General features: G+C 45.4%; 2 protein-coding genes across 7 annotated transcripts in view; one reads left to right on the plus strand and one right to left on the minus strand.

Annotated features, from left to right (window-relative positions):
- The window catches only part of col15a1b (collagen, type XV, alpha 1b), a 52872-nt gene extending 36561 nt beyond the window's left edge, over positions 1-16311 (plus strand). For 3 of the 6 annotated variants that reach the window (XM_086172298.1, XM_086172294.1, XM_086172297.1), the window contains 29 exons: positions 1518-1571; positions 1758-1793; positions 1889-2026; positions 2112-2171; positions 3740-3775; positions 3892-3924; positions 4093-4155; positions 4641-4676; positions 4767-4850; positions 4945-5010; positions 5229-5264; positions 5523-5585; positions 5684-5773; positions 5888-5923; positions 6006-6059; positions 6684-6740; positions 6919-6978; positions 8154-8198; positions 12277-12358; positions 12459-12484; positions 12559-12657; positions 12730-12874; positions 12943-13016; positions 13104-13235; positions 13324-13422; positions 13507-13581; positions 13676-13873; positions 13963-14078; positions 14646-16311. In XM_086172298.1, coding sequence (XP_086028424.1) covers positions 1518-1571; positions 1758-1793; positions 1889-2026; positions 2112-2171; positions 3740-3775; positions 3892-3924; positions 4093-4155; positions 4641-4676; positions 4767-4850; positions 4945-5010; positions 5229-5264; positions 5523-5585; positions 5684-5773; positions 5888-5923; positions 6006-6059; positions 6684-6740; positions 6919-6978; positions 8154-8198; positions 12277-12358; positions 12459-12484; positions 12559-12657; positions 12730-12874; positions 12943-13016; positions 13104-13235; positions 13324-13422; positions 13507-13581; positions 13676-13873; positions 13963-14078; positions 14646-14868 — 2316 coding nt within the window. In that variant the 3' untranslated portion in view covers positions 14869-16311. The remainder of the gene's footprint in view (positions 1-1517; positions 1572-1757; positions 1794-1888; positions 2027-2111; positions 2172-3739; positions 3776-3891; positions 3925-4092; positions 4156-4640; positions 4677-4766; positions 4851-4944; positions 5011-5228; positions 5265-5522; positions 5586-5683; positions 5774-5887; positions 5924-6005; positions 6060-6683; positions 6741-6918; positions 6979-8153; positions 8199-12276; positions 12359-12458; positions 12485-12558; positions 12658-12729; positions 12875-12942; positions 13017-13103; positions 13236-13323; positions 13423-13506; positions 13582-13675; positions 13874-13962; positions 14079-14645) is intronic. The other 3 variants (XR_015108694.1, XM_086172296.1, XM_086172295.1) reach the window with 3 other exon arrangements.
- A 626-nt stretch (positions 16312-16937) lies between these two features.
- LOC147219346 (LIM/homeobox protein Lhx8-like) lies at positions 16938-23675 on the minus strand. The gene is made up of 8 exons (XM_086172300.1): positions 23566-23675; positions 21594-21737; positions 20783-20904; positions 18881-19101; positions 18639-18742; positions 18452-18547; positions 18105-18282; positions 16938-17483 (listed from the first exon to the last, which is right to left on the minus strand). Exons 1-8 carry the CDS (start codon positions 23590-23592, stop codon positions 17404-17406), a joined length of 972 nt encoding a protein of 323 aa, XP_086028426.1. The 5' UTR covers positions 23593-23675; the 3' UTR covers positions 16938-17403.
- Between the last annotated feature and the right edge of the window lie 3171 nt (positions 23676-26846).

A 26846-nucleotide genomic window follows, 5' to 3' on the forward strand; every position in this document is an offset into this window, starting at 1 on the left:
GGTAGACGGATGCTGGAATTGGAGCTGCCAGGCAGGAGGTCTCGAGGAAGACCAAAGAGAAGATTTATGGACGTAGTGAGAGAGGATATGAAGGTAGCTGGTGTGACAGAGGAGGATACAGAGAAAAGGGTTAGATGGAGGAGGTTGACTCGCTGTGGCGACACCTGACGGGAAAAGCCGAAAGAAGAAGAAGAAGTTTTAGTGTAAACAGTTTAATGATAACAATCTTTTATGTATTGAGAAAAGTAAGTACAATTTCAACAGCAATATGCTTCGGTTGTGTCTTCTGACTTGAAGTGATCCATTTTTCCAGGAAAACCCGTCCACTTTTGTCTTATTTGACAACCGAGGGTGTCGGAGCCAAACGGAAAAATAGGTACATTTCTAACAAGAAGTAAAAATGTTATTTACAGACCCGGAAGCTGCATCGCTGCCATTTGCTGTAAGTTGTGAGTCACATAGTGTTGTGCCGTGTCGCTAACACTGACTAAAACAGTGCGTATATGAGCTACATTTTTATTTAAAAAAAGAAGTTCTTGATTTTTATGTCTTTTTTCAAATTGTAGATTCATTCCACCGACCGGATTGGACCTCCTAGCGGGCCGAAATTGGCCCGCGGGCCGTACGTTTGACACCCCTGGCTTATATGGTGTTCTTGGTGGACGCCATATTTGTAGTTCCTTTGTTAGGCTATCATGATTTCCACAGATACTCATGAAGTCCTTTTAAAAACGTTTATTTTGTGAATCCACTTCTGAGGAATTTTTCATTTTTAATCCGATCTCGCTGTCAAGTTTAATCCGCCATTTTGAAATCCCGCTGCTCCGAACACCCGATCGTCCCTCCCCAGCCGTCCAATTCCCGCCGCCCCGGCATCTCCGCCGCCATCGCTGCTTCCTCCCGGCGACGGTTCAGTTTTCCACCCCCTCGGATTGGAAACGCCAGTCGCTTCGGTTCCCGAAGCTTCTACCGAACCGAGGAGGAGCCGGTCATGTGACCCTAGCCCTTGTCCACTTCCTGGTTTCTGCTTTTGTTTCCCGGCCGTGCTGCAAGTTATTCCGCTTTCACGCTCGCCATCAGCCCCGGCGTGGATTCACTGCCTGTTCCTTCACAACCTTCTGCATTTTTTTTCCCAAAAAAAAAAACAAAAAACACGTCGGATGCGCACTCCTCTGTTGCCGTTGTCATTTTCACCGCCAGTGAGATGCTGCAATTTTTCATTAAAAAAAAAAAAAAAAAAAAGTCACTGCTATTACATGCTTATTATCATGTAATAAACAGAAAATACTATTTTGCGCATCTCACTGGGGAAATGGGAACAATTTTCTAAAACGTGCGTGTGTTCAAAGCGGACGTGGCCTTTGAGAAACACGTGAAAACGTTTCTAAACTACGACGGGAAGGTCAACCGTGCGTCCGAACGCTCCACTGCTTAACCCCCTCCCCCGTGCAGTTGCACCGAGCCACCACTAGGGGGCGCCGGAATTCAAACCGACTGATTGCGTTTTGTATTCCAAGGGTCCGGCGGGGAGAGACGGCGCCCCGGGACTCCCGGGATCCGCCGGAGAGAAGGTAGGGTTCACCTGAACGAGGTAGTTTTCTTGGTTCCTCTGAGGAGATTCCCTTTTCAAGAAAGAAAATCATTGCTCTTGACGCCAGAAAGTCACTCAAGAGCCCAAATCTGAGGTTCTCTTGATGACTTTCGAGTGTTACTTAAGTTATACAAGTAATGTCTGCTCTCTTCTTGTGGGTTTCCAGGGCGAACAGGGGTTAGCTGGGCCACCTGGACCAAAGGTGAGTCCAGGGATGGTGTCGCCTGCTGGAGCATCTTGAATAAACAGGGGGCGTTGCAGGTGCTGAGCTTGTTGTGTCCTGCCCCCGGTCCGCAGGGTGAAAGCGGATCCGAAGGTACATCGGGGCCACAGGGGCCACAAGGGCCTACGGGTCCACCCGGCAAGAGAGGCCCGGCGGGTCCGCCCGGACCGCCCGGACCCCCCGGACCAGGAGGGACCAGGTTCTTCTTGGAGGTGACCCCTTGTTTGTGGCGCGGTACACTCCATGATATCAGCAGGGTTGCGGAGGGGTATGTAACTTTGGGCAGCTGTTTTTCAGGACATGGAAGGATCTGGAAAGAGTGACGTGCTCATCGGGGCAGGAGGCAGGGGTCCGCAGGTGTGTGTGTGTGTGTGTGTGTGTTCATCCATTATGGTCCATGGCGTGAGTACCAACAACAACCTTCATCTAACATCTCCTCTCATGTGCTGTCCCTCTAAAGCAGGGGTTCTTAACCTGTCTGACCCTGAGGCTCATTTTTTTCAGTACAAAGGGGCCCAGGGCCCATTAAATATAATCTTAATATGTATTATTTATTATTAATTATATTATATTATATATTATTTAATATGTATTATTTAATGTATATACACTGTATAGGTTTATAATTATGGTGAATGGTTTCTTACTTTGTGCCACGCGTCTGGCTACGAGCTAGCTAGCTTTCAGTGCACTTTTAAAGTTGCCAGTCAGTGACACGATCGATCTTTTCTGCATCTGCATCTTCTTTTCCCTTGAAAAATTCCACCGGCTTCCCCACAAGCGTCGGATGCTCGGTCTCTCGGCGCCGCTGTAGTTTTGACGGCTTCGGTGCTTCATTAGACAGCGTTAACACACACTCCACACACCGGGCTCTCGGCACTGCCTCGCTACCTCCGTTTACGAAGCCGTACTTAATGAAGTCGGGATTGTACTTGCGCAAAAATGTACTTTTCGGCGGGGGGTCGTCTTCATTTTTTCATTTTAAATATTTCTCCATCTTGTTTGTTTACAGCTAGCTGAGTGTCTTCTCCTTATTTATGGAGCTGGTTAAAGTAACAACTGACTAATGCATTAGCGCCACTACATAGTCGGGAGTTGTTATTGCGTCCCGCAGCCCTCGCGGCCCACACGTACAAAACAGATTTTTTTTGCGACCCCCTAGGTGGCGCTCGGGGCCCAAGTTTGGGCCCTATGGTTAAGAATCACTGCTCTAAAGGACTTCTTCCTGGTCCTCTCCATCTTCCTTGCTCCCAAAGAAGAACCTCCACATCTTCATCTCTGCTGCCTTTGTCTCCCCCTCAGTGTCTCCAGACTTGGCTGCTCTCAGCTCCGTCTTCTACACCTTTCCTATCACACCTGACACTTTTCTCCACCTGCTCGAAACATTTCTCCACCTCTTCTCCAAACTCTCCACTGCTCTGGACTGTTGAGCTCATCTCCAGCCCTCCGTAGCCTCACGGTGTTCTGTCTTGCTGCAGCTAGCTTTTGTTCCTCTCTTCCCCACGAGCATATCTCTCTAGATGTTCCTCCAACTGCTCTCACTATAGATCACAGTGTCGTCTGCAAACATCATTAGATTTCTGTCTGGAAGCCAAAGCAAACAAAAGGGACTCAGAGCTGATCTCTGATGGACACCCACCTCACCACTGCCTCACAGCGGTCATACATGTCCTGCACCACTCTATCATACTTCTCTGCCGCTCCAGGTGCCACAATTCTTCTCTTGGTACCTCATTGTATGCTTTTTTTCTAGTTCTACAAAGAGCGCTCCTCTAAGCTTCTCCATCAACATTCTCAAAATTATTACATCTGTGGTACTCTTTCAAGTCAGATACGGCATCTGTAGTACTCAAAACATGAACTTGGGTCTAGTTTATCAGCTCATATCTCATCTCATCCTGTGGTTTCTTCTGGTTCCTCCTCAGGGGCCTCCAGGTCTGCCTGGCCCTCAAGGTCCAAAGGTAAAGCCTAGTATTCCACATAGTTGCGCATTTGTTGAATCCAGTTCGGCCTCCATGGAAATAGCCTGCGCCCCACAGGGTAGTAACTGATGGTTTATTTTTCCCATCTGGTTCAGGGTGAAGATGGACCCCCTGGCCTCTCTGTCAAGGTGAGACCCTGTACTCAGATACCTCACCCTGTTTGTACCAGTGGGCGCTATATTCAAAATAAACCTGTAAAGCATGGAATAGAAGAAGTGGCAATGACTTGAGAATTAGCAAGAAAGGAGCAGGTGGAAGCGTAATGTTGCACCTGAACCTGCCGTCTGTGACCGTAGGGCCAAACAGGGGATCCGGGACCGGAGGGTCGTCAGGGTCCCGCTGGACTTCCGGGTGCGAGGGTAAGTGCGAGGCCGTTCTAAGCTAACAGGAAGGTTCACTATCTTTTAAGGAACATCGATTTTAAAGGAGGCTGGTTAGCTTAGCACAACAAAATGTAGCAGCATGGTGTTGTGCGCCAAAGCTTAACATAGTGACTCCCACATTCACCACTTCATAGGTGCCACGTTATAAAGCATTGTCATTTTTGAGGGAAACTACTCTCCCAGAAAACACCTAAACCCCCTTTAGTGGCCTTCCTGGTCCCATCAGCCAAATGTCCCTTCATAAGAGTGTTGTTGAAAAGAAAGGTATTTTTCTATTGCCAGGGAGGTGGGCGGCCATCTGCCAAAACAACGCTAGCCGCCCGTCAACTGGCTCGAATCAGGATATGGACAAATTAATGTACTCTTGATGTGACTTCCGTAATTCTTAGCTAATGATCTTTGGACACGTCTGGAACGGTATGTCTCATTGGCTACCCTGTACTCTTGTTTTCCACCGATAGGGTGTCAAAGGAGAAAAAGGAAGTACAGGACTGAAGGTGAGGATCCACCAAAGTTGTCTTCTGATGTTTGTTTGCGCCCCATGTGACGTTTTAATAACCAGTGTTTTCTGCTCCTTGCCCCGCAAGGGGGATCGCGGTGCCGACGGACTCAACGTACCCGGACCCCCGGGGCCTCCCGGACCCCCCGGACCCGTCACCAATCTGCAAGACGTACGTGCTGCTGCACTTATGTACTCAAGGACACAATTTGACGCCAGAGTGGTCACATGACATGACTTCCGTCCCCCTTGTGTTCCACCCGCAGTTCCTGCTCAACATCACGGACGGGATCTTCAACTTCTCTGAGATCCGTGGGCCGCCGGGACAGGCGGTGCGTATCCGGGGCGACAGACAAGAAAGTCGGCAACGGGCGTCGGCAACTGTGTGAAAACGGCAATTGATGGCATCACGGACGATATAACAGAAATCTGCTTGCGAATGCAAAGCGGCGTAGCTTTGGCTGAAGAGCTAACAGCTTGCCTACTGATCTGTTTGCGTATGTGTGTGTGTGTGTGTGTGTGTGTGTGTGTGTGTTTGCGCATGTTGCAGGGCCCCGAAGGCTTGCCTGGCAGAGCTGGATTCCCCGTAAGAGCTTTTTTTTTTTATCTTTAACAACTTTTTTTCACGCTGCAAAGGAGATTTAACCCTTCTTTCCGATCTTGTCTTTCTGCCGCCGCTCGGCCTCCAGGCCAGGTAACGTCCTTTCGGCGTTTACCCTCGCGGTTCATGCTCGCGGACTATCAGACACCCCGATTATCGGACTTTATTGACATGCGCTACCTCAGTTTTGAATCCCCTTGTCACAAGAAACGTCCAACCTTGCAATCTGCTCTGCTTCCCCAGGGGCCCAGAGGACCGAAGGGGGACTTGGGCCCTTCAGGCATCCAGGGACCACCAGGACTGAAGGTGACAGGAAAGAGGAAGAAGTATCTGGTCACGTGTGACGACAGGCTCTTGGTGGCAAGAATCCCGCTGGAGCTGATTTTCAATTTTCCTGTTCCCAGGGAGAGAAGGGAGAACCTGGAGTCACCATCGCTGCTGATGGGTCTCTGTTAGCGGCGCCCAGAGGCCCCCAGGGGCCCAAAGGCCTCAAGGTGTCGCCCCTTCAAGCACTTAGACACCACTCATACCTGACTTTAACTTCATGTTCCACATGTACATTAACTTTTTTTTAATGTACACTCACCAAACCCCTGTGGTTCTGACAGGGCGACCGAGGTTTGCCCGGACCGGCCGGACGTGCGGTGAGTTCACAATCAAACGCGCTGGAATCCACAAATTTGATCTCATCTCTGAGCTGAGACCTCGTTTGTTTGACTCCTTCAGGGCTCCGTTGGACCTTCAGGACATAAAGGAGAATATGGCTTCCCCGGCCGTCCAGTAAGTAACTTGAAACTCACAGCAAGCAGGAAGTTTTTGCAGTTCGCAGAACCTTTCCGGGAACCAGTTTGTTTCTTGGTGCACTCAGACAGCAGAGGAACCAGGACCTTAGCTCCTGCAACCATTTTAGCTCTTGCTCCCAGTTTTTACAGTTTCACAGGAACTTGAGACAGAAATGGTTGGTGGAAGTCATAAGTTCATCTACTACATCTAGTGGACCATGGGGCACCAGTCTTAGAAGCTATTGCGGACACTCATCAGCTTATTTCTTGTAACAAGAAGGCACATTGAAAACGCCGTGGAAACTTCCACCTCCATGTTGTCCATGTAGTCTTCCTCTTCTTCTTCACAGTGGGTTTATTTTGAGTGTGGTGCTTAAGGTTCTTGCATCACACCAGTCCCTACCGTGGCCCCTTACTGCCTGTGGTAACACAAAACTAAAAGGTTCACCTGGAGGAGGCTGGTCCCCGGAGCCACAAATCAAGCGGGATAGTTCTTACAGTTGAACTACAGCAAGGACGTTTAAGGACAATAGGAAAGGACCGTGGGTTGAGCCCTGAGGAACCCCACATAGTGACCCATGTGGGAGATACCAAACCTGTCTTTGTCATTGTCTGGTTCCAGGGGCGACCAGGCATAGTGGGGAGGAAAGGCGATAAAGGAGACTCCGCCGGCCCACCGGTAAGAACATAGAGGCGTGGGGAAAGTGGTGTTTGTTCTTTTTATCCTGGACAGGAAGTGCGGGGGACACGTAAAACCCCATTCAAGCTAAACGATGGCAATTAAAACGGGACTTGAACTGATTTGCATCAGTGCTTGGTTACAGTAACGATCTCCTCCGTGCTCTCTGGACTCGCAGGGTCCCCCTGGTCCACCTGGCCCTCCTGGACTTCCTGGGAAAATCCTCGGGCTGAACGGAGTGAGTACCAACCCGCCGCTTGGCAACTGTGATCATGATCTTGCGCTCATACATAAGAGATGTTTCCACGGGGGGAGGACACACTAGCCAGAGCTAGCTACCAAGCATTAAATACTGCAGATGTTTGACAGCCTTCACGACAACTAGGATGTGTAGCATGACTTTAAATACAGGAGTTTGTCTTCAGTCTAAGTAGGTTAGACTGCTGCAGGACTTGTATGCTCGCTGTGAGACAGTGGTAGGGTGTGCTGTAGGTGTGAGAAGTTCAAGGTGGAGGTGGGACTCCATCAGAGATCAGCTCTGAGGCCCTTCTTGTTTGCAGTGGTGATGGACAGACTGACAGATGAGGTTAGACATGAATCTCTATGGACCATTATGTTTGCAGATGACATTGTGATCTGTAAAGAGAGCAGGGAGCAGGTTGAGGAACCTCTGGAGAGGTGGAGGTATGGAGAGTGGAAATCAAGAAGTGGGAGGACTTCAAGTACTTAAGGTCAGAGGTACTATGAGATAGAGGACCATCAGCCAGAATGAAAGGAAATGTGGAGGAGACCAGCCGTTCTGTATGCTCTACAAACAGTGACAATGACTAAAAGACGGGAGGCAGAGCTGACGGTTGCATTGATGAAGATGTTGAGGTTCTCTTTGGGAGTGACCAGGATGGAGAGGATCAGGAGTGAGTCCATCAGAGGGACGGCACATGTTAGATGTTTTGGAGAGAAGGTCAGAGATGGTCGGGTCATGGACAGAGGAGGGAGAGTGAATATATCGGTAGACGGATGCTGGAATTGGAGGTCTAGAGGAAGACCAAAGAGAGGGATGTAGTGAGAGAGTATATGAAGGTAGTTGGTGTGAGAGAGGAGGATCCAGAGAATAGGGTTAGATGGAGAAGGTGGATTCATTGTGGTGACCCCTGAAGGGAAAAGCCCAAAGGTGAAGAAGAAGAGACTCCGTCTTCAGAGCCTCGAGTCCTTGGAAAGGAAAGGATAGTCACCACAAAGTGCAACGCAGATTTCGGTCGACGTTAGACCACAGCAATACAAACCCCACCGTTATTTAGCAAGAAAACACACCTGGACCTTAAGCCCCGCCCCCTCGGGTTTATGCACTTGCGTTGCCGCCGTCCCCGAAAAACCCGCGGTCTGATGACGATGCTCTCCTTCTGACTCTTCAAGACAGTGTTTCCGGTGCGACCCAGACCGCACTGCAAACGGGGACCAGTAAGTCCGAGCCGTAGGGGGGGCCCGTCCCGCTGGTCCCTTTTTTCCCCGCCCTGAAAATCGGACCAACCGGTGGCCCCGCCCCCGGGCTCTGTCTATGTGTGTGTGTGTGTGTGTGTTGGGGTGTCGCAGCATGGCAGTCGTCTGGTGTGGGGCTACAAGGGGGAACAAGAAAAATTAACCCGCATCCTCGCTCTCCTGACCCGCCAACTCCTCTTTTTCCAAGAGACACTCCTTCTCTCGGCAGGCGTCCCCGTTCGTTTTGGACGTTTCGCCATTTGACTTCCTGGAAATAAAAGGTCCGCCAATCGAACTCGGACGCCTGCTCGCCGATTGGAGGGGAAGGGTGTCTCGCTTCGTCTTGTCGGATGAACCTCAAAAAACAGCGGCGACGGGAAGGGAACGGAAACACGGGCAAAGTCCGACGCAAACGGCAAAATGCTTTATCGCAGGAAGATAAGACTTGCGTATCCACGTTGCCGTAAAAATATCTCCCAGTATGTTGTCGGTCATTTTTTTTAAATATAGGAATACCTTGACTTACGAGTCCAATCGTGACTTAAATTGCTTGTATGTCAAATTAAAATGAACGTTCATGCTATTCGGATGTTTTTAAATTGGAAAAATGCACTTTAGAAATAAATGTACGGTCAATAATAAATTAAAAAAGAGAGAATGGTTTTATTAACCTTGAAGATTGGACAAAGATCCAATCAGTAGCGGTGGAGGAGGCTACATGCTTGATGCTACAATGTGCTAAACGTGATTTAAATTTTTAAAACCATCAATTTGTCCCTGGACGACTCTTCCAACATTTCATCCGTCGACATTTTTTAAACGCCACATCACGGACAAACACTTTTTTAATCGCCCATCTCCAGCCGGAGCAGAGCAAGACGATCTTCGAGGGAATTCAGCGAATATCGCTGAGTCATCTGCGTTTATTAGCTTCCGTTAGCGTTGGACGAATCATAATAAGAGGGAATGTAAAGAAATGAACCGGTTTTATGAAGTGGATCTGGACGAAGATGCCGGTGGCGGCGGCGGAGGTTGAGGGCGTTTTCCATTTGCTAAAACCTTAACTTAACTTACAGGCTAACACTTAATGCTACAATGTGTTGCTAAATGTAACTTTGCTATACCAAATCTCCATAAACGTCTCCCGCCTTCTCACAAACGATGCTCGTCGTCACCGTATCTCACCGTCAGCGACTTCTCGGTCTCTTCATGGACGAGTCCATTATGTGTTTTTCAGTTATTTTCTCTGAGCTAGCTAGCTGCACGCGCCGCGTCGCGCTGTTTTTAAACTCCACTTCACGGACAACATGCTAGCAGCGCACAATTCGCAGGTTTTTTTATGAATCGCCCCTTTCCAGCAGGAGCAGAGCGTCACAACACGAGATGATCCTCGCGGGAATTCGGCGAATTTCACCAAGTCATCTGCGTTTACTAGCCTCCATTAGCATTGGTCGCATAGCAAGCGTTGCCCCAAAAGATGGAGCGCGGAAACGTCCATAGTTGCGCGCTGAAATGACTCAATTCCGCTAGTTTTCTCCTTCCACGTGACGCAGATTGGACGCCAGTCACATAAAAGCAGTACATCTACTCCTGGTTCTCGTCCTACGCCCAGATAAATATGTAAACGTTGGATTTGTTCGCGGGATTCGTTCGCTGGATTCGTTCGCGGGATTCGTTCGAGAGATTCATTTGCCGACGAATCCCGAGGCAGTCATACCGTAAACTCAATTTCGTCGAATACCAAATTTAATTTCCACATAAAAGTTAATTTTAAAAGCTAAAAAGTGAATCCCTTACAGCCCTCTGTGTTTTTTAAAATAAGAAAAATGTGCTTTTTATAAATAGCTAATGATAGACGATGATAGACAATTTAAGGGAATCGGATGAAGATGCCGCGAGCAGTCACGCTATTCTTAACTTACTGGCTCAACGCTTTATGTTACAATGTGTTGCTAAATGTAACTTTATTATATTTTATGTCTCAACTTCATTTATGGACGAGGTGGATGCACTCGTGAGTCAAGGCTCTTCTGTAATTCCAAAATAAAACGTTGTTCTTCGTTGTGGCCACTAGGGGGCGCCAGTGAGTCGACACAGCGCCGCAAAAGGTCAGAGTTCAAAACAACGGAGGACAATTAAACCTACTTTAAACACAGGTTTTGCTTTTTTAATCACACTTTCGGCGCTTTGCTGTCGTGTTTCCCTTCGCCGACCGCGTCGCCGAGGGCGGCGAGTACGAACAGGCTCTTCTTCTGTGGTGTCTGGGTGAAGGTCATGTTGTTTTTCTGCCACGCCGGCATTTTTAAACAAACAAACAAACAAAAAAAAGGTAACAACATGGTCAGATTCTGATTTTTTTTTTAAACATTTTTTAACCGTTATTTAAATAACCAAAAAAAAAGGTGAAAAAATTGTCAAATTCAGTTTTTTTTGACTGTTTTTTCACATTTAAACTGGTTTATAAACAAACACAAAATAGCTGAAAAAAATGTTTTTGTTTTTAATTCTTTTTTAACATGTTATCTGCTACTTAAACAAAGCAAAAAAGTGTGAAAAAGGTCAAATTTAATTCTAGCATTAACTGATTTTTTTTTTTACTGTTATTTACGCAAACGAAAAAAGGTGAAAGATCTTGGATTCAGATTGTTTTTGAAATAACAAAAAAAAAAATAATTATCCAGAAATGGAAAAGAAATTGTCAGATTCAGTTTTTTTTAACTGTTTTTTTTAACATTGTAACTGGTTTATAAACAAACAAAAAAGATGAAAAAAGGTCGAATACAGGTTGTTGTTTTTTTTTTTTAACCTAATTTAAACAAACAAAAAATATGAAAAAAGGTCAGATGCAGATTTTTATTTTAACTGATATTTAAAAAAACAAAAAAGGTGAGAAAAAAAGGTCAAATTGATTTTTTTTAAATTGTACTTTTTACATTTTTAACTGGTTTATAAGCAAACAAAAAAGGCGAAAAAAGGTCAAATTCATTTTTTTATTGTTTTTTTAACATTTTTATCTGTAATTTAAACAAACAAAAAATATGGAAAAAGGTCAGATTCAGATTTTTATTTTAACTGATATTTAAAAAAGCAAAAAGGTGAGGAAAAAAAGGTCAAATTAAGTTTTTTTTTTAAATTGTTCTTTTTACATTTTTAACTGGTGTATAAACAACAAAAAAGGTGAAAAAAGGTCAAATACCATTTTTTTTTAATTTTTTTTACATTTTTAACTGTAATTGAAACAAACAAAAATGTGACAACAGTCAGATTGTTTTTTAACAGTTTTAACTGTTATTTAAACAAACAAAAAAAAGGTGAAAAAATTGTCAAATTCAGTTTTTTTTGACTGTTTTTTCACATTTAAACTGGTTTATAAACAAACACAAAATAGCTGAAAAAAATTTCGGATTCATTTTGTTTTTAGTTCTTTTTTTTTAACATGTTAACTGCTACTTAAACAAAGCAAAAAAGTGTGAAAAAGGTCCAATTTAATTCTTTCTTTAACTGTTTTTTTTTTTTTACTGTTATTTAAACAAACGAAAAAAGGTGAAAGATCTTGGATTCAGATTGTTTTTGAAATAACAAAAAAAAAAAAAAAAAAATTATCCAGAAATGGAAAAGTCTTCAGGGACGCCATGTTTGTAGTCCCACAGATCTGCATCACTGCTGGTCCTGTAGTTGTATGTTTAAATAAAGTTTTGGTATTTTGCTGTGTGTGTGTGTGTGTGTGTGTGTGTCATCTTCTAGCCCACCAGGAGGGCAGGAGAGTTTATTATATCGGATTATTTCATCATCTGGGTGTCTGGGGTGCAGCACGAGTCAACTCCTGCAAAACACACACCTCTGTCAGACGATGTGTGTGTGTGTGTGTGTGTGTGTGTGTGTGTGGGTTGCATGCCAAGTGTTTAACAACCCCCTCTTTTTGCAGTGTTGACATGTCATTAACGCCAACCTGCTGTTTGTAATAAAGGTTTAACACATGTGTGTGTGTGTGTGTGTGACCACATGATGAAGCACAGGTGTGTGACGCTATGTGTGTGTGTGTGTGTGTGTGTGCACGTAGGGCTCGGAGACGAGGGGAGATACGTTCGGAGACAAAGGGGAGAAAGGAGACGCAGGTCTGCCAGGGGAGCCCGGCACGTCCGGTATGCAAAACGCGCAAATGTTTTCAGCCATTTTGGAAAAAAAAGAACTACAAAAGACTACAAATATGGCTGACGCGCCGTCTGTCCTTTCTTTTTCCAGCGCCTCTGTTTTCAGACGGAGTGGCGGTAAGCAGAGATTTACACGAGTATCCGTAGTTCTTATGATGCTAAGCTAACGGTTTGTTTCCCCGCCGACTCAGGGTGCGAAAGGCGACACCGGCTACCGGGGTCAAAAGGGGGACAAGGGGGACTCGGGCCTGCCGGGCCCCCCGGGGCTCCCGGGTCGGTCTGGACTGGTGGTGAGTTTGGCCCCGGGGGCCCTGAGGGGGTCCTGGAAAAACCCCTTTTCCTGGAGTGTTCTTGTTTTATAGGGTCCTAAAGGCGAGTCCATCGCGGGGCCCCCGGGTCCCGCCGGCCCTCCCGGCCAGCACGGACCCCCCGGGTTCGGACGGCCCGGCCCCAGAGGCCCCGCCGGCCCCCCGGGGCCTCCTGGGTCGGCGCCCGTGCACGGATCAGGTACGCGTGCACGAACGGAAACCTAAACTTTCCCATACAAGACAGTAACTTTAGCGTTTTGTCACCAGCCGTCGGGATCCCCGGCCCCCCGGGGCCCCCCGGACCCCCGGGACCCCCGGCCTCCCAAGGATTCACCAACCCAGTAAGATCTTCACAAGACCGGCATGTCCACAGAAAATCACAGGAAAGCGAGATGATAGTGTGTGTGTGTGTGTGTGTGTGTGTCCAGGTGTCGGTGTATAAGACGGTCCACGCTCTGAGCCGGGACGCCCCGCGGGCCGCCGAGGGAACCCTGGCCTACGTGTCCGAGCGAGGAGGCAACCTTTACATCCGGACGTGGAGCGGCTGGCGAAAGATCCAGGTTCGCCGCCGATCAATCCGTCGATCGCTCGTCAATCGATCGGATATCGATAATCAATGAACCGCTTCGGAGACGTTTGTCCTTCCAGCTCGGGGAGCTGATCCACCACGAGACCTCGTCCCCGGTGGCGTCCCAGGCCCTCAGCAGACCCGGAGACTGGAGCAGGCCGCACCGGACGCACAGCCAGGTACACACACACACACACACACACACACACACACATCCTGCAGGTCTGCGACTATGCACGTGTGTGTGTGTGTGTGATGGACAGGAGCTGCAGGAGGGCAGCAGAGGCTACCAACCCAGCTACAACGTTCTAACCCCGGCCTTCAGCTCAGCATCCGGCGTGAGTGACACACACACACACACACACACACACTCTCCGAGGTGCGATGTTCGAAAAGGAGGGGGCGGAGCTTAACCTTCCCTGACGCCCGCAGCTCCACCTGGTGGCGCTGAACGCCCCGCTGAAGGGCGACATGCGCGGGATCCGCGGCGCCGACTTCCAGTGCTACCAGCAGGCTCGCGCCATGGGCTTCACCGCCACCTTCCGCGCCTTCCTGTCCTCGCACCTCCAGGACCTCGCCACCATCGTACGCAAGGCCGACCGCTCCGACATGCCGGTGGTCAACCTCAGGGTGAGCGGGACGTACCATCTGAGGGAGGGACGGGGGTGGAAGGGGGGACGTCGGGTCGGACTTCATCTCCCGACTTCTGTCCCGACCAGGGCGAGATCTTGTTCAGCAGCTGGATGTCCATCTTCACCGGGAACGGAGGCAACTTCAACCCGGGCGTTCCTATTTACTCCTTCGACGGGCGCAACGTGATGACTGACCCCGCCTGGTGAGTGTGTGTGTGTGTGTGTGTGTTAGAAAAGAAAAACACACACACGTCCGCTGCACAGTTAGGGATGGGTGCTGGATTAAAACAAAAGTTGGTAATAATAATGGAGATGATGATAAGGCTGGGTCCCTGTGTGTGTGTGTGTGTGTGTGTGTGTGTGTGTGTGTGTGTGTGTGTGTGATCATCAGACTTCATTATGTCAGATCATTCAATGACATGTGTTGACATGTTTGTTCGACATGTCAGATTGTTTTTGAAGTGACAAAAACAAGTCGACGTGTTCAGGGACGCCATGTTTGTAGTCCTTGTAGTCTTGTTTAAATAAAGTTCTAGTCGGATGGCAGATGGGATGAGTGTGAGTCTGTGTGTGTTTGTGTGTGTGTGTGAGTGTGTGTATGTGTGTGTGTGTGTGTGTGTGCACAAGTGTTGGACCACCCCCTCCTTTCGCAAAGCTGACATGTTTTAAACCCCAACATGCTGTTTTTAATCAAGGTTGTGTGTGACCACATACATGAAGTACAGGTGATGTTGACTGTGTGTGTGTGTGTGTGTGTGTGTGTTTTCCAGGCCAGAGAAGCTGCTGTGGCACGGCTCCAGCCCGGTGGGCACCCGCCTGACCGCCACCTACTGCGAGGCGTGGCGGACGGCGGACATGGCGGTGACGGGCCAGGCGGCGCTGCTGCAGACGGGGCGCCTGCTGGGGCAGCATCCTCGCTCCTGCTCCAACCACTTCATCGTACTGTGCATAGAAAACACCTACGTGGGGAGCGGGAACCACCGGAGGACCTGAGGAGGGGACGCACACACACACACACACACACACACACACACATATACAAATACGCAAAAATACATATGTCCAGCGTGACAAAGACTGCAGAGTAGACAGTGTTAACAGTGTGTGAGAACACACACACACATACATGCCTGTGCGCACACACGCGTGCACACACATGCATGCACACACACATGCACACACACACACACACACCGCCACAATCGGCTGCATTCTCCTAATCGCACTGTAACACACTGACATCGCAACAGTATGGGTGGTTATGTTGGCGCCCCCTAGTGGCCATAGCTGGAAAGACACAGAAAAATCACACATTTTCGATTTTTATTATAAAATGGGTCAGAAAAAGTATTTTTGAAAAAAATACCTTGAAATATAAAAAAATATTCTAATTTTTTTTATTTGGAGAAATCTTTTTAGAATTGTGATTTCTTTTCTTTTCAAATTGTTTTTATTAGTAACCCCCCCCCCCCTTGAAATGCGCCTATGCCGCTAACTGTCACAAAGACACACACAAGCACGCGCATAATGCACGAGCATGCACACACACACACACACACACACACACACACAGTCACAAAATCACGTCCCCTTTAACGTGGACTCGCCCTCGTGCAGACGGAGGTGTGTTCAGGCCAGCGATGTCTTATCGTTTTATTTTTTTGTTTGTTTTTTCGGTTTCCAGCCTTCAACGCGCCTTAAGAAAACGCGTCGTATTTATTCGCCAGTGTCACCGCCATGTGGCGTCGACGAAGCGACAGCAAAGACCCGTTGGACTCAAAAGGACATTTCAAGGTCCATCGGCGGACCGATCCATCTGAAGTTTTCCTCTAAGACGTTGTGGGAAATCGGGTTAACAAAAAAAGTAACCGCGTCGTTTGTAGCTGGCAGATCTTTTTCTTCCGTCCAAGTGCAAACCGTGTCCGTCCGTTAACCAATAAAAATCCCGGAAAAACAAAAAGAAACAACTAAAAGGCATCTGAAACGAAGTTGAGAATTATTAGGACTTTTCTTCTTTTAAAAATTGCAAATTTTGACTTTAGAATTTCAAGGTGGAAGCGATTTTTTTCTTTCTTTTTTTTTTTTTGAAGCTGATCGGCCCGTAGAATTAGCTAAAAATCAATGTGGGAATTTTTCTGTAATTTATATTTTAGGCAGATTTTAGTTTCAGGTTTTGACAACGTTTGAAAATGTATATAAATGTGTGTTTTTATTTCTTTGTTGGCTTCCTTAATGTGTAGCTTTTGCGTACGACGGAGATGACGGGCTCAAAACGCGTCGGTGTGTTTTCAAGTGTGTGTAGGTATGAACGTGTGTGTGTGCGTGTGTCATTACAGTGTCACTGTTTAAAAAAAAATTGAGCTTCTGAGGAATATTTGTACTGACTGACTGGTTCTCACTGAATAAATGTCTATTTTGTTTTGTTTTTTTGTTTTTTAAAGTGACGACTCCTTTACTTTCAAGTTTAGCATGTTGCATGTTAGCATGGGCGGCATCACATTTCCACCTCGCAGCAACAAGATCCCTGATTGGATTCCCACAAGGGAATTATTTATTTAGATTTTAGTTGTTTTTTTTTTACGGTGTTCTAAATTTGAAGATTATGGTGGTGTTGTAACATTAAAATAAAACATGTTTCATTTCTTGTTGCTCAAAATTGAGCTTTTACATCAGTGACGTGCACCGATGTGCATTGAGGTTCAAGAGCTTAGAGTGGCAAAATTGCATTTTTAACTTTAATTGAATTTTGTGATGACAGCACACAGGCGCAATTTTAATTTTGGTCTTTTTATTTCCCAAATACCAGGAAAAGTAAAACTCAGACACGATTTCATTTTGAACTTCAACCGTCTTTTTTTTTTTTTTTTCCTCTCCCTCCAAGAGTTGCATGCAGAAAAGTTTAAATTCTCTTCCTAGCATAACCGGGAAAAAAGAAGATACCTGCAGTGTTATCTTCTTCTTAGACTCCAGAATGGGTTTTGGGGCTGCCGGTGTTTTTCTGGAGGCCTCAGAGGCTCTGAGGAGAACTTTCCGGGACAAAAACAAGCTTCTCTTCAAGGTGCAGCAATCCAATTTATTCCCCGTGCAGTCGCAACACAACTTTGCACAATTCTCCAGCTATACACCGCTTTTTTTTTTTTTTGTGATTCCCACCATCTACGCGGCCCGACTTACACTTCGGGATCAGGAAAAAAGGAGTTGTTTCCCGGTTGGTGAAAGAGGAGGAACGAAGGCATTGCTTTTCTCGTCCCCTAAATGTTCTAGTAGTCTTTAATCAAAACAAAGAAATTGTCCCGTTTACTGACGATCTCTTTCACAGTAAACCAAAACATGTGGTTGTTTTTTGTTTTGTTTTTTTTTTTAACAAAAAGTGCCTCATTTCTTAATATTCAATAAATTAACACAAAAAAAAAATAAACAGAATTCTTCTTACAAGTATTCACCAGCGTCCTCAAATGAAACAAAGGCATTACAGCTCATGAAGAAGGGCTTTCGCTTCCCGCCCTGCAACTCGCCGACGGTTGGCGCTCAGACGTGGCTGACGGGCTGCTGCTGGGTCAAAGGATGGGAGAGCAGCGGCTGAAGCGGGAGCGGATCTGGATTTTGGACTGGAAATGTCAAAACAGAGGGAGACGTTGGAAGTAGAAGGTCATTATAACTCTTTTACATGCATACATTAACTCTGCTGCCTTCGAAAGATGGGCTAAGTTTAATTGAGCTCGTTTTCTTGCTAATTGTCAATATACCTCACCCTTTCACGTCTCATGCCCTAACTGTCTATCTTATCCGTGTTGGCCTCAGCTTATTTTTGTTTTCTTTTAGTCATTGCTATTGTTACTCTGTTTATGTTGTTACTGTTGTCCATTCTTATCCTTGATGATGTTGTTCTCTCTGCTATCTATTTTTGGATGTCTTTTGCTATTTTCTAATTGTCTCTCTATTCATATTTATTGACACTAACTGTTCCACTGCTGTGACAAAAGAACTTTCCCTGTGGAGATCAAGTTTATCTTATATTAAGGTGTTTTTAATGGTCTACAAAGCAAGGTGTAATTCCACAACTGGCCACTAGAGGGCGCAGTTGTCCCAAGACCACAGCACTGCAGGATTAGATTTAGCTGTAGCTAGTAAGGTTTATTAAACTGAAATGTAAAAATTTGCTATTTTAAACACCTGCACTGAATCTGTGTGTGTGTGTGTGTGTGTGTGTGTGTGTGTGTGATTCTCACCGTCCATGTAAGTGAGTGTGGTGAGAAGGGGGGTGTCCGGGGACAAGTATGTGGTGTACTGCAGGTCGTCCATCAGCGGCGGCGTCAGCTGGCCGGCCGGGAGCGAAGCCATGATGGTGGCGTACGGATTCGGTGCGACGTGCTTCTTCTGGCGAGCTCGGCAGTTCTGGAACCAGACCTGGGGCGGAGGGGGAAAAAAAAAGGGTAATCTTAACGCCGTTCAGGTTAGGACATGTCGTAACTGATTGGACTACAACGCAATTTACAGGATCGAATCTGAGGCTTTTTGGCCTCAGTCGACCATAGAAGCCGCGAGAGTGAGCGTGGGTCGGGTTATTTGGACCCACCTGAATCACCCTGCGGCTCAGACCGGTACTCTCCGCCAGATTTTGGAGCGTCTGTGCGTCCGGATTGTTGTCCTTGGCAAACTGGCTTTGCATCACCTGTGAAAGTGAGGCCCGATCGGTAACTCTGGTTAAAGACATCCAAGGAACCGTCCGAGACTTGCCGGATCAGCCGACCCGGTAGCAGCACCTGTAACTGGTCCACGGTGAAGCTGGTCCTGGCACGTTTCGCCGGGCGTGGGGCGGCGCCGGAGCCATCTTTGTCTGCATCCTCTTCTACCGGTTTAGTTTGCTCTTGAGGGACACCACGTTTTAGATGCATTGGCACCAAAAAAAAAAACATACATGTCCACCTTAAGAACCTGGAAAGTTTCCCAAAAGGGACGTCGCAGAGAAGAACGGAGAACCCTGACCGTCCTCCTGGAGACTCACCGCACTCCTTCGCCCGTTTCATGTTCTCCATCATGATGTCGTAGTGAGGCCGGCAGAAGACCCGGTTCTCCAGGAGCCCGCACTCTTCCCCGGTGGACAGCTGGCGTTTGCAGGAGGTGCAGGAGAAGCAGGCCAGGTGGAAGGTGCTGCCCCGCGCCCGTCGCACCCAGTCGCTGGGGTGGATGTTGCGGCCACAGCGGGCGCACCGGGTCCCGTACCTCCTGCAGGAGGGAACGGAAGAGCGGGGTTGGAGGTTCTCCATCAGATGCATCAGCCTCTGGATCTTAGCAGATAAGACCATCCAGTCTAAGCTGGAGGCAACTTAACATTCATTGATACACATGACAAGGGGTTACTGTTCCTTGTGCCAAAATCCTTGGTAGATACACATCTAGAAGCCCCATCCAGGCTGTAGAGAAGCGATCTTAAACAACAAGCTAGCTACCGGAATGCTAACACCACTTGCCTCTGCAAGCCACCAACAGCCTGGATCATGTCATCAGGGTTTTCAAGTGGGCACCTTCCATCATCAGTGTTTCGTCAAGTCAGGCCAACAACACAACAACAAGGCTTGACAGTGAAATCCAGCTACACAGCTGAGCCAAAAGCTAACAATATTTCTTTAGCAACCTCCCCAGCTACCTTGCTTTCTCTTTGCTCTGCTGCTGGAGTCATGTTACTGGCCGCAAATTGAGCTGAAAAATCAGGTTTTATTTTTTATTTTTCTGTAAATTTGTTGTTTCCCTTGACAAAATGTTAAAACAAACTCTATTCAAAAACGGGATTTTAGCTAAATGTACCGTTATTTCCTGAAAAACCTGAATATAAGCTGCATCCGCTAGCTGATCTTGGTCTTCCTCCTGCGCACTAAAACCATCAAAGTTGTCTTCTTCAGCGTCGGAATCGAACAGACTCAGAGTTTCACGTTCATTTCATCGGTCCGATGTGACAAGGCAAAATGTTTTGGCAACATGAAGCCCGATAGCCCAAAAAAACAATAGCCACATTGTTGTTTAAGTCGCAGTGTTCAAAATTTGTGAAAAAAGTAGCAACTTATAGTCCGGAAATTAAGATGCCTATTTTCGAGAGTATTTTGTCCAGAACTAAGCTAATCAAGTAATTTCAATATTATCAGGAGTGGTATGTTTTAGCACCAGCGTTAGCATGTATTTGTATATATTGGGGATCAGGTGATCAACATTGCCAAGGGTGGTGTGTTTTAGCATGAGCATTAGCATGTATTTGTAAACATGGGTTATAAGGTGATCAATATATCAGGAATGGTGTGTTTTAGCATGAGCATTAGCATGTATTTGTAAACATGGGTTATAAGGTGATCAATATATCAGGAGTGGTATGTTTTAGCATGAGCATTAGCAAGTATTTGTATACATAGGGGATCAGGTGATCAACATTGCCAAGACTGGTGTGTTTTAGCATGAGCATTAGCATGTATTTGTAAACATGGGTTATAAGGTGATCAATATATCAGGAATGGTGTGTTTTAGCATGAGCATTAGCATGTATTTGTAAACATGGGTTATAAGGTGATCAATATATCAGGAGTGGTATGTTTTAGCATGAGTATTAGCATGTATTTGTATACATAGGGGATCAGGTGATCAACATTGCCAAGACTGGTGTGTTTTAGCATGAGCATTAGCATGTATTTGTAAACATGGGTTATAAGGTGATCAATATATCAGGAATGGTGTGTTTTAGCATGAGCATTAGCATGTATTTGTATACACGGGTGATCAATATTACCAGGAGTGGTGTGTTTTAGCATGAGCATTGTATACATAGATGACCAGGTGACCTTAAATCGAGATCCAGGTCCGGGAAGTTTAGACTCAAAGTGCACGCTGAGGGTGCAGTGACAGGCCGCAGACGCTGGCGTACCTGAAGTAGTCGAGTTTGCAGAAGACCTGCTTATCTTTGATGTAGCAGCTCACGTGTCGCCCCAGGGACGTCTTGCAAACGCTGCAGGAAAGGCAGCGCACATGCCAGCACAGGTTGTTCACCTGCGGCGGGAAACAAAAAAAATGATTATATTCATTGCACAGAGTATAGCCGGAAGCCCAGGTTGTATCTTTTGATTGTCTAATTTATATTTATACCTATTTATTGATATTGTCATTGTTGTGCTGCTGTGATAAAGAAATTCCCCTATGGGAATCAATAATTCATATCTTGTCATATTTGAGTGTCTGCTAAACTACATGACAAATATTTAAAGATGTGAATATATCAGTGAGTCAAAAAGATAAATTGTGTTTCACTGATGCACACTGAAGCCCATGTATAAGGAGAGGGGACTGAAAATAATCAGATCATATTAAATAGCTGTCACAGGCTGCTTTTGAGAATATATATAAAGGAAAAAGGTTAATATATTTTTTCATGTCCTGTAAATTTCCATTTTCACAAATTTAAGAGAATATCCTGATCATTTTCTTGCAATTTCTTGAACCGATATGCATATTTTTATGTTTAAAGTTATTCAAAGATTTTACTTTCTTACATTCTTCTTTCTTTCAAACATCTAGCCTTCTAAACGTATACTATTTCCTGTGCATCGTGTATTTGCAAGTGTATTTGCAGTCCCTATGTCCTCTATTGTAAGTCGCTTTGGATAAAAGCGTCTGCCAAATGCGATGTAATATAATGTATACGCATTTAGATCTTTGGACCGTAGCTGCCTTGGGCTCACCTTCAGGAGGTACCTGTCGGCGATCAACAAGCCGCAGGAGGTGCACAAGATATTCCCCTGGGGGGCCACGGAGGGGGGGGACGAGGAGAGGGAGCAGGGGGAGAACGAATCCTCCTCGAAGAGGTCATCAGGCCCGGAGGAGCTCTGCAGAGGGGGCCCAAGAGGGACGTGAGCAACCAGGGCCTCACACAAGGTGGGGGAGGTTATTAAAAACAGGAAGTAAATGGGCCAAACTTTGAATGAATGAATGAATAAATAAATAAATAAAATGAATTAATTAATTTGTTCATTCATTCATTCATTCATGGATTAATTTAATGTAATTAAAAAAAAAAAATATGCAGCACAAGTTTGTTTTTCTTTGACTTCCTGTTTACTCTGCACCTGAGCTCGCGCGTGTTTTCTCCCAACACGGCGCTCCTTTGTGAGCCCTTTCGCGCGAACTCTGTGTCACTTCCGGGAAAAAAAAAAAAACTACAAAAGTCGTTCATGTTTTTTTTTTTTTTTTGTTGTTGTTTTTGACAAAAAGACGTACCGAATCCACCAAAATACTCGCGTCCAGCTGTGTGAAAACGGCTTCCTCCTCTTCCATCTTCGGGCTCCGCGCCTCGAATCCGGACCGGAACTCGCGACGGAATGGACCCCGCGCGCACGCCCGTGTCCCTCTTTCATATTTCCATGGCAACCCGCGACATATCCATACCCACTTCTTCTTCCCCCCCAAAAAATAAAACAATAAAATAAAAATCCAAAACGAATCCAATTTTACGACCGCGTTCACTAGCCTGTGACAGAACTTTAAACTTTTAATGTTTTTTTTTTTTTTTTTAATTTACTAAATCTTTCTTTTCCGCTTTTTCGTTTGCCTCGGCGCGCGCGTGTTCAATCACCCAATCACCGTGCGGGAGGAGGCGGGTGCGCGCGCGAGTCGCAGCTGACGGCTATCGACTCTTGATTGGACCGTCGCCCTTGCACGTGCGGCACATCGCGAGCGCTCTTCGCCACGACCGGAAGTTGCTCGGCTCCGTAACGCCGTAAAATACGGATTTATTTTCTATTTATTTTTATTTATTTTTCAATTTCAGGTAAATTTTAATAGCTTTTGTCACACCCGTAAATGTGTAATTAACGTTAATTTGAATGAAGAGGCAGAATTGAAAAGTTAGAAGAAAAAGAAAATGAAACGTCATTTACATTACACGCCCAGGGGAAAAGAAAAATGACAGATTTTTTATTTTGAAAATAAAAATTTCAAAGTTATTTTTGTAGTTTTGGGATCATTATGTTAAATAATCCAATTGGATTTTCTCTAAAGTGACCTGTTTCTTCAAACCAAACTACTGGCCGACACCTATACGATTACATTGAATTCTAAATTACAATAAGAAGGTGTATTACTTCTGTAATATTGAATTTATTTATCGATATTTAATAAATATAAATATTCCTCACCGTAATCCAACAAAAATTCAGGTCTGGTGGGGGCTAAGAATTTTTAATTTTTTTTTTTATCTTGAAATTTCAGCTCCATAAAACCGGTTTAATTCTGAAGTATATACACTGCTCAAAAAAATAAAAGGAACATTGAAAGAACACATCGTAGATCAAAACGAATGAAATATTTTGATGAAATACAACAGCAATGATCCGTGGAAATCAAATTTATGAACCCGCACACTCAAAATTAAAGTGTTAAAACACACTACAGGCTGAATGTCCTTAAAAAAAGTCAACATGAATCCATGTTGCTTCCTAAGTGGACAGTTTGATTTCACACAAGTGTGACCGACTTGGAGTTCAATTGTGTTGTTTAATTGTTCCCTTTACTTTTTTGCGCGGTCTAGTTTTTTTTTCTTATCATCCGACTAGATCTCCGACTGTCATCTGCATCCTAATCCCACCTAATCCGAAGGGGAATACTTCTACTTTTTCTATCTTAATCCCAGCGTTGAAGCGATAAATCCCGACTCACCAGGCTGTTGGAAAGCGACGGGAACATCTTCTCCTCGGACCGAGTCGGCTGCGTTCCCCCGGCCGGTCAGCGCTCCATCCGGCTCCTCTCTCCAGGAGGCTGCTGGGCCCTGAGGTTTCCCCCCCCTGCGGTCTTTAAGAAGCCCCCCTTCGGACCTCCCACCCGGAGACCCGCCTGCTGCAGCCGCCCCGCCGCACCAACCTGAGCAGGTTTGACCTTTCACCTCCTGACGCACCAGGGTGTGTTTTCCGTTGTTGTTTTCTCACGCGCTACTTAACAGTGATCGGAATATTTAGAAGAAAAGCGTCGTTTTGAACTCAACGTCCTCTTGGTCCAATGCAAGTAGCCCCTTCACACACACACACACACATACACTTTTGCATACATAGCTACCGTCCAGATGTGGTCCACTGGAGATTGCAGTCCTGATGTCCTCAAACGGGGACCTCCACGCTTAGCAGTATTTCGGCTTCCAGGTTGCATATCAACTTTGCATCCGTTATGTCATGTATTTTTCCAAAATGTAAATGTGTGTAATATCATCTGTAGATTCCATATTGTTTTTACAGAATGCCGTCAGCTGCTGCCGCTAACTATATATCACAATATTACCTTTTTTTTTTTTTTTTTTTTGCATACTGCTATTTTGCACTGTTTTTGCACTTTTGCACTGTTTTTGCACTATTTTGCACCATCATGCTGCTAATGTGCTACTTACTTACTGACATTTGGTCTAAAATGTGCAAAAAAAAACGTGCTGCTGCTGCTCCCTTTATTCAAAATACACATACTTTTACATTTCAGTCTTCATGCGGTCAAAGGTTTGTCATCTTTTCATCTTGTGTGCACTTTATACCTTAAAGTTTCATGTTTACTGTTTAATGTACTGTCTTTTCCAGACCTGAATATAAGCCGCATAGGCTGGAAATAACAGAATAAATATACGCGTACATATTTAGGCCGCACGTGTCTAGAAGCTGCAGTTGTCAATGTTGTAACATTACATATTTAGACTGAAATTTTTTTAAACTTTTAATATAATACATACCGGTTCAAACACTTCCCTTAACACGGCTGATGAAAAAGATTAATAATAAATAGGAACACGGAACAGTTCATCCAACCATTTTCCATTCCTGCTTTAAAATTAGCGGCTTATAGTCAGGAAATGATGGTAATAGTGTACTTTACGGTTTAATTTGCGCTCTATTTGTTATTATTTGGTTAATTTCATGTTCATGTTTCATGTTCTGTGTTTGTCCAGCACATGCAGAGAAATTGACAAAAAGCTGACTTTGACACTAGTGGGTGCCAAAGGGACTGTATATCTGTTATATATGATTTATGAAAGTAAAAGCTCACTAGCAGAAGTTCTCAATCGACTGACTTCATTTTATTTAATTTTCAAACTTTTTTATTGCAAGGTAAAGTCAACTTCACCCATAATCATCACCTTTGAACTGAGAAGTTCTCTAAATACAAATTGTAGTCCACAAAATCAGGGAATATTTAATTTGAATGATGCTATTTTAGTTACAAGGGTTCATATTGTTGTGTGTATTATATATTATAATATATCATAATGACATGTTATATTTTCCCAATCTATAGTTTGTTTTTTTATTTTATTTTCTACAGATTTTCCCTGCGACCGAACCATGAAAATACTTTTTCTGCGTGTTAAAATTGAGTTGAGTGACAACCTTAACGTATTTTTCGCACTATAAGTCGCACTTTAAATCTTGTATGAAATCTTGTTGTGTTTTCTGACCTCCAACCAATTTTACGTGGTACAGTGCGCTCAAACATCTGTCAAAATGTTTAAGTGTGACTTTAGTGCGACCAAGCCGCTCCGCTTGATTGATTGTCGAACCGTTCCCACCTGAAAATTCCCCCAAATTTAACAGTAAGTTGAATAAAGTTCGACTAACCTGACTATTTGTTTCGCTTTTATCAACCGTATGTTTTAACATTGCCTTATAATGCGGTGCGCCTTATAGTCCGCAAAATACGATACAGTGGCCCCTTAAGATATGACTCACTGTAGATATGATTTTTTAAGGCGAATTTTATCCTTAAACACCAAGAGCGAGAAAATTAAAATTCGAAATTCGCACGTTACGCGCTGAACCATACGCTTTTATGACACCGGCGCATCTTCTGAATCGGCGCCACTCTCACCTTGGAGGGAACAAACAGAGTTTCCGAGGAAACAAAACAAGACGAATATAAGTTCAACCAAACTGACTGTTTTGTTTGGCTTCATCCACCGTATGTTTTATAACCTGCTCTTTGATATTGCACCAAATAACGCGGTGCGCCTTATAATAATCCCATGCTAATCCCACAGTTGGGAAACACTTAACACCCTCGGACCCAATCCGATAACACGGGAGCATAAAAGGACTTGGGTTTTATCATTTAAAAAAAAGTTATTTGTCGGATGGAATCGTCCCGAGCCCAGATTCGCGATCTAATCTGCAGCAACGGTCATGTTGTTGCCAGCAGCAGCAACACTCGCGTCTCAGTCCTCCGCCTCGGATCCGGCCCAACACTGGCGATCAGTATTTCTCGCCGCTTCCTCTGCGGCCATCGGGGACGCTAGCAACACAGCGCCGCTCCACTTTTGGGACCGAATTACATTTATCCAGACATCCATACCGGGGGGGGGGGGTGGCCCTCTGCCTTATTTCCCCCCAAAACGCGGTCAGGGCGAATTAGAAAAACACCATTTCAAGTAACTCAATAATCTGCTTTTATACTGTAATATAAGCGGAGCTGATGGCGACCCCCCGAGGCCGGTGTCAGAAAGGCACCGACGCGAACGCTCTCACAGGGCACTTTGTGCACGGCGGGTCAAGAAGCCCTCCGGGTCATATTTGTGCACCTACAACCCCCCCGCCGCCCCCCAACCCAGGCCTTCGGGGCGAATTAAATGGCCGGTCTGTAGAGCCGATACCGCGCCCTTTGGAATTTTTTTTTTTTTTTTTTTTTTAACGCTATTTCTGGTAGATTGATGAAAACGGCACATTCTGTGTAAAAGGCATAAGAACAGGAAGGAAAAATGTGAATATCTATTATATACTATCTGATTTCTGCCGTCTTTTATTTCATGAAGGCAATTTTTAACCTTCCCGTGACCCCGAGCCCTCAAACGAGGACGCCGAACTTTGAGTTCTCTCCGTTTTGACACTTCGTTTTGGAGAACTTTGTTATTGACGACCCGTTGCGCTTGCTAGCGCTAGCAACAAAAAGAAGGAGCGAGTGTCGCTGTGGCCGAC

This window comes from Fistularia commersonii, chromosome 25 (genome assembly GCF_037954325.1).
Source record: "Fistularia commersonii isolate RoL2024-O1a breed Wild chromosome 25, RoL_Fcom_v1.0, whole genome shotgun sequence".
Lineage (NCBI taxonomy): Eukaryota > Metazoa > Chordata > Actinopteri > Syngnathiformes > Fistulariidae > Fistularia > Fistularia commersonii.